The sequence below is a fragment of the Scyliorhinus torazame genome, chromosome 8 (genome assembly GCF_047496885.1).
Source record: "Scyliorhinus torazame isolate Kashiwa2021f chromosome 8, sScyTor2.1, whole genome shotgun sequence".
Taxonomy (NCBI): domain Eukaryota; kingdom Metazoa; phylum Chordata; class Chondrichthyes; order Carcharhiniformes; family Scyliorhinidae; genus Scyliorhinus; species Scyliorhinus torazame.
The window spans coordinates 209,967,522-209,980,383 of NC_092714.1; the positions used below are offsets into that span (position 1 = coordinate 209,967,522).

General features: G+C 43.9%; 1 protein-coding gene across 1 annotated transcript in view; it reads right to left on the minus strand.

The window, feature by feature from the left end:
- The window catches only part of LOC140428353 (uncharacterized), a 58,525-nt gene extending 46,061 nt beyond the window's left edge, over positions 1-12,464 (minus strand). Inside the window, exon 1 of the mRNA XM_072514733.1 lies at positions 11,911-12,464. Coding sequence (XP_072370834.1) covers positions 11,911-12,402 — 492 coding nt within the window. The 5' untranslated portion in view covers positions 12,403-12,464. The remainder of the gene's footprint in view (positions 1-11,910) is intronic.
- Positions 12,465-12,862: the final 398 nt, after the last annotated feature.

A 12,862-nucleotide genomic window follows, 5' to 3' on the forward strand; every position in this document is an offset into this window, starting at 1 on the left:
AATTGCGTTGTTAAAAAACCTTAAAAAATATTATTTTTTTAAAAATTCACAGTCATCTGGACTTGGTTCGTCACTTTGAGTTAGAATCATTAAAACATCCTTTTTCTCTCCATCCCATTCAAAGTACCTTTTAAGCATATTCACATGACACACTCGGTGAGTCTTCCTTCTATCTGGTGTTTTTACCACATAATTCACCTCACTTAATTTCCTTTCAATCTGAGAAGGTCCACAAAACCTAGCTTTTAAAGGCTCACCTACCACTGGTAACAACACTAAAACTTTATTTCCACTGGCAAAACTACGAACTTTGGATTTCTTGTCCACGACCCGTTTCATCACATTTTGTGCAACTTTCAAATGTTGTCCAGCCAATTCACCTGCTCTATTTAATCGTTCCCTAAAATTTGACACGTAATAATGTAATTTCCGATTTCTCACCCACCAATTTTTCCTTAATCTATTTAAGTGGTCCTCTTACCTCATGACCAAAAATTAGTTCAAAAGGATTACATTTGGTTGACTCATTAGGTGCATCCCTAATTGCAAACAGTACAAATGGATAATCCTCTGGATAATCTTGACAATAAGCCCTCAGCATTGTCTTTAATGTCTGATGCCACCTTTCTAACGCTCCCTGCGATTCTGGATGGTACGCAGTTGATTTAAATTGTTTTATTCCTAAGCTATCCATAACTTCTTTGAATAACTTTGAGGTAAAATTTGATCCTTGATCCGATTGTATTTCTGTGGGTAGTCCATATCTCGTAAAGAATTTAAGTAACCCCTCCACAATCTTTTTAGCTGTTATATTACGTACTGGAATGGCCTCTGGAAACCTAGTAGACACATCCATTATAGTCAAAAGATATTGATTCCCACTTTTTGTTTTAGGAAGCAGTCCTACGCAATCAATTAGGACACTTGTAAAAGGTTCTTCAAATGCTGGAATGGGTATTAAGGGTGCTGGTTTTATCACTTTTTGAGGATTCCCTATCACTTGACATGTGTGACATGATTGACAAACTTTAACATCTTTATGTAGTCCAGGCCAATAAAAATGTTTCTGGATTTTAGCTTGAGTTTTCCTTATCCCCAAATGACCTCCCACTGGTACCTCATGTGCAACTCGCAACACCTCCTTTCTATACCCTACCGGCAATACTACTTGATGAACTTCTGCCTATTTTTCATCCGCCTGCATATGTAAAGGTCTCCATTTTCTCATCAAGACATCACTTTTACAGTAATAACGCTCTGTTATACACTCAGATTCCACTTCCGTATATGCTTTCTGATACATCCGTTTTATTTTTATATCTTTCTGTTGTAACGCCACCAATTTTCGTGAACTAAAAATATCCGTCTCATCCTCCACCTGTTCTTGTTCTTTTTCAACCATCTGATCAAAAATCGTTTCTGATAATTGCACTTCAACGTCATCTTCACTCTTTGATTTCTCCTCTTGTCTTAACCTGTGACTTTGCGACCTTGTTACTACACAATCCGGAAAAATCCTAGGATATTCGTCCTTCAACACTTGTTGTCTGATTTTCCACTGGCTTATCAACCACAGTAGGCAGCACTCCCATTTGCGATCCAGCTATATCATTACCCAAGATAAACTGTATTCCTCGACAAGATAGTTTCTCTATTACTCGTACTACCACTTCACCACTCTTCACTGGACTTTCCAACCTTACCTTATGTAATGGAACGCTACTTCTCTCACCCTGAATTCCACATATTACCACCTTTTCTGGCAATTTTCTTCCCAACCTACATAACTCCTCATCTCTTACTATTACAGATTGACTAGCTCCCGTATCTCTTAAAATTGTGACTTCTTTACCTGCTCCTCCTGATACACACGAGTAAACTTCACCCACACAAGTAAATTCTTTAAAGAGATCTGGTACCTTCTTATCAATCACCTCTTGAACAGTCTGTACAATCTTTTGCACCTCCTTCGCTTCCCGTGGGCTTTCCTTTACCTCTCTAACATACCCCACGGTCATAGAATTTGCAGTGCAGAAAGAGGCCATTCGGCCCATCGAGTCTGCACCGGCTCTTTGAAAGAGCACCCTACCCAAGCACACACCTCCACCCTATCTCCATAACCCAGTAACCCCACCCAACACTAAGGGCAATTTTGGACACTAAGGGCAATTTAGCATGGCCAATCCACCTAACCTGCACATCTTTGGACTGTGGGAGGAAACCGGAGCACCCGGAGGAAACCCACGCACACACGGGGAGAACATGCAGACTCCGCACAGACAGTGACCCAAGCTGGGAATCGAACCTGGGTCCCTGGAGCTGTGAAGCAATTATGCTAACCACTATGCTACCGTGCTGCCCTATCTTATCCTGTTTCACCACATCAGCCTTTCCAGTGCTTTTCTTCAACCACCAACATTGTGACTTTACATGGCCTACTTTATTACAGTGAAAATATTTGAAATTTTTCATTCCTTTTCCACCCTCCTGGATTTTAAAAAAAATCTGAGGTACTCTCTCCTTATTATCTCCTATCAGATCACCTTTACCACTTGAGTATTTCTCATATCCCCAGTTTCTATCCCTCAAAGGCTGAAACTGATGTCGGAAACCAAACTTTGATTTATGAACTATGCCATTTCCGCTGCTAATCTCGCAGTATTGATCCTCTGCTCTTCCACACAAGTCCTCACAACATCAGGAATTGAATTTTTAAACTCCTCCAAAAGTATAATTTCTCTGAGAGCTTCAGACGTTTCTGAGAGCTGATAGACGTTTGGTCTATTTTCAAAGCCCTTATCCACCTATCAAAGTTACTCTGTTTGAGCCTTTCAAACTCCATATATGTTTGACCAAATTCTTTCCATAAATTTCTAAACCTTTGTCTGTAAGCTTCAGGCACTAGTTCATATGCACCTAAGATGGATTTTGTCACCTCATACGTCCCAGATACCTCCTCCGGTAGTGATGCAAACATTTCATTAGCCCTACCTACCAGCTTTGTTTGAATCAGTAATATCCACTGTCCTGTGGCCATTTCATTTGTTTAGCTACCTTCTCAAATGAAATGAAAAAGGGTTCTACCTCCTTCTCCTCGAACCTTGGCAATGCTTGGACATATTTAAATAGATCCCCACCACGCCTTCGACTATGACGCTCTTTCTTACTATCCTCATCACGATCATCCAACTGTACGTTTCCCTTTAAGTCTGCCAATTTTAACTGACTGTCATGTTTCATGGCCATTTTCTGAAGTTCAAACTCTCTTTATCATTTTCCCTGATCTGTATCTCCCTTTCTTTTTCTTTTTGTTCTGCTAGGGTTATTGTTTCTTTCCTCCTTTCTTCTCTCTCATTTTCTTTGACCTCTCTATCTCTCTCTCTTCGTTTTTCTTTTTCCTCTCTTTCGTATTCAAGCTGCTTTAATTCTTTCTCATGTTCCATTTGTTTAAATTGCAACAGAATTTTTGTCATTTCCAATGAGCCAAACTGTATCTCAGGCAACTTTAAATGCTTAACTGCCACCATAATTACCTCATCTTTTCGCATTTTGTGAGGTAATGTTAACTGCAATGTTTTTGCCAAATCTAACAGTCTGCTTTTAGTCTTTGTCTGTAAGGTACTGTGTGTGACCGGCTCCACCCCCAAAAACTTCAGAGCCTCTGAAAGAGCCACTGTCCACAACACACTCCCCACTTAAACTAAAATACCACACCTGAAAAGCAACCACAAGATGCTCACCCCTCACTGTCTTTACGTTCACTAAGACAATCCAATGACTTTTATCCCCCTCGAGCCCCCAGTTGTTATGGGTCAGGTTTAGAGAATCCCAAAGTGTATCATGGAGTTCACCTGACCCACAACTTTTAATAGATTGTGGTATGGGGAGCACACGGCTCACTCTACAGGTATGCTACAGCAGAAATGGAAAGTTTTTTTTAAAACAATGTTTATTCTATGAACTCAAGTTAACCTTTCTAAAACAAACAGTGAACATCTTAGCAACCAGTAAATCAAATACACCCCCCAAAAAATAGAACACTAAGTAATCTGTATGCTGTTCTTTTAACACCCAGAAGACTTAACAAACCTTCCAATAAGCACATCAGAGTTTACATTCACTACTGAAAACATTTATAATTCTTCTGAATTCACCAAATGATCAAGAGATAGTCCTTCATGGCAGAGATCAACACTACAGCTGCTTTGGCTGACTTCAGTTGCAACACACTGAAAAACAAAACCAAAAAGACAGAGACACACCCAAGCTTTTCTCAAAGTGAAACTAAAAAGCAGAACCAGAGCTCAGTTCCACCCACTCTCTGACATCACTGCAGTAACATGAGCAGCCAAACATTTCTTAAAGCGACATTCTCATGACAATAATATGATCCATAATATATTCCAGTTTTGATAAACGTATGTACATCAAAAACATCATCTGTTCTTTCCATAGATGCAGCCTGTCTATTGTGTTTTTTTCCCCTGTTTTCCAGTTGCAGGAAACTGCCTTTTCCAGCAGTCTCACACTGCACTCCTCTGGAATTCAGTTAGAAAGGAGGACTTACAATGATAGGTAAACTATCCTTCTTCAGATTTCTTGACTAGACTAAAGCCTTTGACTTGCATGGCACTATTCTTGTTTGGTTCCATTTTTATCTATCTAACATCAGCCAGTGCATCATTTTCAATGGTATCTCTTGCCATTTCCTCTGGTGTCCCCAAGGATCTATGAGGCCCTTTGGTGACATCATCCGAAAGCACAGCTAGTGTTTCCACATTTACACTTGTGACACTCTGTTGTACCTCACTCCCACCTCTATTGACTCCAAAATTATCAGACTGCTTAGCTAACAACCAATGCTAGATTAGCAAAAATTTCCTTCAATTAAATATTGAGCAGATCGAAGCCATTCTCTTCCATTCATACTGCAAACTCCATTCCTAGCTACTAATTCATTCCCTCTCCCTAGCAACCAAATAAGACAAGTCCAGGTTTGCAACCTTGGTGCCACATTTGGCCCTTAAATTAGCTTTTGAACACATATGTTGCACCATCACTAAGATCATCGGTTTACAACCTCCTTAGCATGGACCTATTTTTCCCTTGCCACAGCTCAAGTTCCATTCACCTATCGCCCCCTGTGCTCACTGACCTACAATGTAACCCAGTCAAGCAATGTCTTTATTTTAAAATTCTCGTAGTTGTTTTCAAATACCGCCATGGCCTTGTCCCTTCCTATATCTGTAAGAACTATTAAGGATGGCAATGGCGTAGAGGCATTGTCTCTGGACTAGTAAACCAGAGGCCCAGGCTAATACTCTGGGGAACAGGTTCAACTCCCATCATGGCAACTGGTGGAAGTTGAATTCAATTAATAAAATCTGGAATTAAGGATGACCATAAAACCATTGTTCATTGTCCCAAAAACCCATCTGGTTCACGAATATTAATAATGATCTTTATTGTCACAAGTCGGCTTTCATTAACACTGCAATGAAGTTACTGTGAAAAGGCCCGAGTCGCCACATTCCGGCGCCTGTTCGGGTACTGAGGGAGAATTCAGAATGTCCTATTCACCTAACAGCACGTCTTTCGGGACCCGTGAGAGGAAACCGGAACACCCAGAGGAAACCCACGCAGACATGGGGAGAATGTGCAGACTCCGCACAGACAGTGACCAAAGCCGGGAATTGAACTTGGCACCCTGGCGCTGTGAAGCAACAGTGCTAACCACTGTGCTACCGTGCTGCCCCATGTCCTTTTGGGAAGGAAGGAAATCTGCTGTCCTTGAATGTGATTGACTCTAATGCCCTCTGAAATGGCCTAGCAAGCCAAACAGTTTCATCAAACTACCACAAAATCTAAAAGGATCAGCCAGCATCAACTGAGGCAGCGAAAGCGGCAAACCCAGCCATGTCAACCCTCCAAATCCTCCTTGCTAATATCGGAGGGCTTGCGCCATAATTGGGAAAGCAGTCCCACAGACTGGTCACACTCACTGGGCAGCACGGTAGCCTTGTGGATAGCACAATTGCTTCACAGCTCCAGGGTCCCAGGTTCAATTCCGGCTTGGGTCACTGCCTGTGCGGAGTCTGCACATCCTCCCCGTGTGTGCGTGGGTTTCCTCCGGGTGCTCCGGTTTCCTCCCACAGTCCAAAGATGTGCAGGTTAGGTGGATTGGCCATGATAAATTGCCCTTAATGTCCAAAATTGCCCTTAGTGTTGGATGGGGTTACTGGGTTATGGGGATAGGGTGGCGGTGTTGACCTTGAGTAGGGTGCTCTTTCCAAGAGCTGGTGCAGACTCGATGGGCTGAATGGCCTCCTTCTGCACTGTAAATACTCTGAAAAATAAAGTATGAATACTTTTACAGACAATGTCCCAGACACCACCATCCCTGGGTCTGTCCTTCTGGTGGAACACAGGACATGGCAGCAGAGTGGTATACAGTTGAGAAGGAGATGTCCTTGTAAGAATTAGGGTTTTGTGAGAAAAAATCCTTCTAATTAAAGAAGCTCTCATGGTCCGAATTCTTAATTTCTAACTCTAGGGTCCTCAGTTGACTTATAAGGTACAAATAACTAGTATTTATGAATCAAGTAGAGTTTATTAAGCAAGATTTTACATATACTTAACAAGTAATGGAAACAACATATGAGTTTCTCATCTCTGAATTAAAGTATATTCCTGAGAGGAAGAGGAATTGTAAAATGGATAAAAATGTTCCATGGCTAAAAAAGGAAGTCAAATTGGACATAAAGGCAAAAACTAGGGCATACAATATTGCAAAAGCTGGAGGATTGGGAGAACTTTAAGGTTCAGCAAAAGGCTACTAAAAATAAAATCAAAAAAGCGAAGATGAACTATGAAGGGAAACTAGCAGAAAACATATGCACGGTAGCATTGTGGATAGCACAATTGCTTCACAGTTCCAGGGTCCCAGGTTCAATTCCGGCTGGGGTCACTGTCTGTGCGGAGTCTGCACATCCTCCCAGTGTGTGCGTGGGTTTCCTCTGGGTGCTCCGGTTTCCTCCCACAGTCCAAAGATGTGCAGGTTAGGTGGATTGGCCATGATAAATTGCCCTTAGTGTCCAAAATTGCCCTTAGTGTTGGGTGGGGTTACTGGGTTATGGGGATAGGGTGGAGGTGTTGATCTTGGGTAGGGTGCTCTTTCCAAGAGCCAGTGCAGACTCGATGGGCTGAATGGCCTCCTTCTGCACTGTAAATTCTATGATAATCTATGATATACTAAAGCTTCTTTCAGTATATAAAAGAAGAAGAGAATAGCTAAAGTAAATGTTGGTCCTTTAAGAGGACAATACTGGTGAAGTAATAATGGGGAACAGAGATGGTGGAGGCACTGAACTAATATTTTGCTTCCATCTTCACGGTAGAGGATAATGAAAATTTTCCAAAAATTGCAGCTAATGCAGAGGAACTTGGTGCAATAACCATCACTAGGGAGAAGGTATTGAATAAACAAATGGATTAAAGACAGATAAGTCTCCGGGACCTGATGGCCTGCACCTTAGGGTATTAAAGGGTGTGGCAGCAGAGATAGTGGGTGCATTGGTTATATTTCAAAATTCCCTGGATTCAGGAAAGGTCCCAGTGGAATGGAAACATGCTAATGCTATGCCTCTATTCAAAAAGGGAGAGAAGTAAAAAAAGTACGAAACTATAGACTCGTTAGCTTGACCTGTGTGGTGAGAAAGTTGCTGCAATCAATCATTAAGGAGATGACTGAACATTTGAAAGGCAAAGCTCAATCCACCATTGTCAACATGGTTTTATGAAGGGTAAGTCATGCTTGACAAACTTTCTCGAGTTCTTTGAGGGTGTAACAGAAAAGTGATAATGGAGAACCTGTGGATGTGGTATGTCTAAACTTCCAGAAGGCGTTTGACAAAGTGCCACATAAATGACTGATCCAGAAGGCGAGATCGCAGTGGATTGGGGTAGAGAACTAGATTGGATTGAGGATTGGCTGATGACAGAAAGAGGGTCAGGTTAAATGGGTCATTCTCTGGCTGTCGAACTGTAACTAGCTGGGTGTCGCAGGGGTCAATCCTCGGACCACAACTGTTTACAATCTATATAAATGATCTGCAAGCAGGGACAGAGTGTAACATAGTAGCATTTGAGGATGATACTAAAATAGGTGGGAAAGCAGGCAGGCAGTGAAGTGGTTACAAAAGATGGATAGAGATAGGCTAGGAAAATGGGCCAAAATTTGGCAGAGGGAGTTTAATGAGGCAAGTGTGAGGTTATCCATTTTGGCCGAAAAAATAGAAAGGCCAGTTGTGGTGTCCTTATTTGTGGATGTGGTGGTATTGGAGGCAGTTCAGAGGAGGTTCACCAGATCGATTCTGGGGATGAAAGGGTTGAATAGTTTTGGCTAATACTCGCTGAAGTTTAGAAGAATGAGAGGGGATTGATCGAGGTATATAAAATACTAAGAGAGATTGATAAAGTAAATGTAGGCCAAATGTTCCCCCTTGTGGAGCAATCTAAAATGAGTGGTCACAGATAGGTTGAGGGGCAGTAGATTTAAAACTGAGAAGAGGAGGAACTACTTCTCGCAGAGGATGGTGAATTTGTGGAACTCGCCACCCCATAGTGCGGTGAAGTCTAAATCATTAAATGGTTTCAAGAAGTAGAGAGATATATTTATAATCCAAAATGGGTTAAAGAGATTATGGGGAACAGGCAGAGAGTTGAATTTGAGATCAGGAAGAGATCAGCCATGATGTGGTTGAATGGCGGAGCAGGCTCAAAGGGCTGAATTTCTTATTTCTGCTCCTAATACCCATGTACGCATCCCTAGGAGCTCTTGCTACTGTCAGCACAGACAATCTCTCCTTTGTCTTTGAAGTGATGTTGTCCAGCATCCAGAAGAGTCATACACCAAAAGTCATGGCATCACTGCGTCAATAAAGAAACTAATTCACCAAGTTTTATCCCTCAATCTCTCATTACTGCTTCCTTTTCTGGAGATGGTTCAAATTCACTTCTCCTATTATCCATAGGAAGTTGGGCGGCACAGTGATGCAGTGGTTAGCACCGGCGCTGAGGACCCGGGTTCAATCCCAGCTCCGGGTCACTGTCCTTGTGGAGTTTGCACATTTGCCCTGTGTCTGCATGGGTCTCACCCCAAAGATGTGCAGGGTAGGTGAATTGGCCATGCTAAATTGCTCCTTAAATTCATTGGGTACTCTAAAAAAATGTTTTAAAGCTATAGGAAGCAAATCATCTGCATCACCTCACCTTTGTAACTAGAGCCATATAGGCTGAAGACAAATATTAATCCCTTTTCCCTTAGGCCCCTCAGTTTACATTACATTACAAACAATGCAATTTCCTTCCAGGTACAAAGAAGCCATAAAGTCACAGTCTCTTGTCAACATATTTTAACCCAAACCCCTGAAATACCATGAAAAAAAAGACTGCTCTGGTACCGATCAAATAAAGCAATACATGGTTTGTTTAAACATAGTGTCATCTTATTTCAGCCTACTACTTATGTACTATCTATTCACACTATTTCAGCCATTCCTTAAAAAAGATTCTTTAAAACACCGAACTGCATTGTGGGCCATTAGGACACATACAGCTGCTTCAGCTCAAGACTCAAAGGAGCACACCAGAATGACAGGGAGTGGGATAGCTTGATCTTGGTTTCGAACAAGGCTCGGAACAACATCGAGGGCCGAAGGGCCTGTTCTGTGCTGTACTGTTCTATGTTCTAACTATGTCATAAAACAATTGTGTTTCTTTATAACCAACTTGACTTCCTGTACAGCATTCCAGCTAGCAGAACTTCAAAGCGACCCTTAAAAAAGTGGTGAAGGGATACATTCCAAATATGTTAAGGCTTCTAAAAATTAGAAAAATTATCAAAATCTTCAAACTTGGAAGTCCTCAATATTGACTCCGAACCCCATGAAGCCTCAAGGCATCAGGTCAAAGGAAACCTCCTGCTAATTACCAGCTCTGAGCTGATGAATCAGTACTCCTTCATGTTGAACACCAAATAGAAGAAGCACTGAGGGTTGCAAGGGCAAAGGTGTACTATGTGTCAGGGACTTCAGTGTTCATCACCAAGAGTAGCTTGGTAGCAGCATTACTGACCAAGATGGCCAGGTCCTATAGGTTATAACTGCTAGGATGGGTTTGGGGCAAGTGCAAAGGAATCAGCAAGAAAGTCTACTTGACCTTCTCCTCACCAACCTACCTATTGCAGATTAATTTGTCCATGACAGTATTGATAAGAGTGACCATTGCACAGTCCTTGTGGAGACAAAATCCTGCCTCCATATATTGAGGATATCCTCCATAGTGTTGTGAGTAAAACCAGCATGTTAGATGGGATAGATTGCAAACAGATCTAGAAGCTCAAAACTAGGCATCCATCAGGCACTGTGGGCCATCAGCAGCAGCAGAACTTTATTCAACCACAATCCGTAACCTCATGGCCTGGCTTAGCCCTCACTCTACCATTAGCAACAAACCAGGGAATCAACCCTCGTTCAATGAAAAGTGCAGGAGGGCGTTCCAGGAGCAGCAAAAAGCATACATAAAAATGTCAACCTTGTGAAGCTACAACACAGGACTTTCTGCATGCCCAGCAGCAAAAGAAGCACGTGGCAGGCAGACAGAGCAAAGCAATCCAAATGCCAAGAAATCTCCAGAAGAGAAAATCTGATCAACTCCCCATGACTTTTAATAACATTACTATCACTGGCCCACTTTCAACATCCTGGGGATTACCACTGACCAGAAACTGAACTGGACCGGCCATGTAGCACGGTAACATGGTGATTAGCACTATTGCTTCACAGCTCCAGGGTCCCAGGTTCGATTCCCAGCTTGGGTCACTGTCTGTGTGGAGTCTGCACGTTCTCCCTGTGTGTGCGTGGGTTTCCTCCGGGTGCTCCGGTTTCCTCCCACGGTCAAAAGATGTGCAGGTTAGGTGGATTGGCCATGCTAAATTGTCCTTAGTGTCCAAAATTGCCCTTAGTGTTGGGTGGGGTTACTGGGTTATGGGGATAGGGTGGGCTTAGGTAGGGTGCTCTTTCAAAAGAGCCGGTGCAGACTCGATGGGCCGAATGGCCTCCTTCTGCACTGTAAATTCTATGATTCTATGATGTAAATGTTGTGGCTGTAAGAGCAGGTCTGAGGCTGGGAACTCTGTAATGAGTCATTCACCACCTGACTCCCTTAAGCCTTTCCACCATCTACAAGGCACAAGTCAGGAGTGTAATGGAACATCTCTACTTGGATCATCTCCACTTGTCTGGATGAGTGAGGTCCATCAATACTCAATATGCTCGAGAGCATTCACGAAAAAGCAGCCTGCCTAATTGGCACCCCATCCACCACCTTCAACATTTTATTATGTTAAGGTGGTATACAACTATTTGTTGCGGTTGATGTGCCATCTTTCTCAACTTCAAGTGCCAAAGAGCTTTAGAGGCAATTACAGTAAAATGTAGTCACTGTTGTAACTAGCAGTTAATTTATGCACAGCCAGGTCTCGCCAACAGTGAGTTAATGAATGACCAGTTTTGTTAGTTGACCCATTAAACATGTTGCCAGTATTGCAAATACAGTAGTTACAGTCCCAATTCAACAGAGTCCTTTTACACCAGAAGGGTCACGTAACTGCCATTTCAGGTCGACAAGGATTTTCAACAACTGCGGCATGCCCAGGACCCACAAAAATTAAACGATGAAGCTGACAGATTGGGATGCGAGCATTTTGGAAATATTATTCTGACTCTAATGTAAATAAACATAAATTACACCAAAACACAAAGATTGCCACTATGCCGTTATATTGATGTTCGAAATTATGCGTTTTACAGAGTTAAACCGGGAAAGCCGGCTTTGATTTGATTAAATTACCTCCAGACAGGGATCAGCTTTCAGAAACGCCGCCAGCTCCTGTGCGTCCTGCTGCATCACCCAGCCCTGCACCGGCCCGCTCACACACGGCCCGGCAGGACCGTCCACTGGCCCCGAGTCCGGCCTCCCGCTCCCTCCGGCCGGACCGTCCACTGGCCCCGAGTCCGGCCTCCCGCTCCCTCCGGCCGGACCGTCCACTGGCCCCGAGTCCGGCCTCCCGCTCCCTCCGGCCGGACCGTCCACTGGCCCCGAGTCCGGCCTCCCGCTCCCTCCGGCCGGACCGTCCACTGGCCCCGAGTCCGGCCTCCCGCTCCCTCCGGCCGGACCGTCCACTGGCCCCGAGTCCGGCCTCCCGCTCCCTCCGGCCGGACCGTCCACTGGCCCCGAGTCCAGCCTCCCGCTCCCTCCGGCCGGACCGTCCACTGGCCCCGAGTCCGGCCTCCCGCTCCCTCCGGTCGCACGCTGGAGACACAGCTCCATCTCCTCAGCCATTAAACAGTTGATTTTGAACAGACTCCCTCTCTCTCTCCCCCGCTTCCAGGCCGGTTACCTGGGAGACGGCACGAGCGCGTCATCAACTATTTGGCGCCAGTGACCCTCCCATCCTGCAGGCGACGCTGTGGCCGCGCCCTGCAAGCGGTCGGAGGGCCGAACCGTTCAGCCCTCATCCAGCCCGGCGTTGTGGAAGCAGAAGCCAGTTTCTTCACCCCTAAACCCAATCAATTCGGCAGGCTGTGCCATAGTGGTATCGTCATTGAACCAGCAAACCACAGGCCCAGGGTAATGCTTATGGTGAAATTTTAATTAAAAATAAAAATATGGAATTAAAAGTCTAATGGTAAGTGTGGAACCCGAACGGGAGATAACGGGGCGGCACGGTAGCACAGTGGTTAGCACTGCTGCCTCACAGCACCAGGGACCCGGGTTCATTTCCGCCTTGGGTCACTAACTG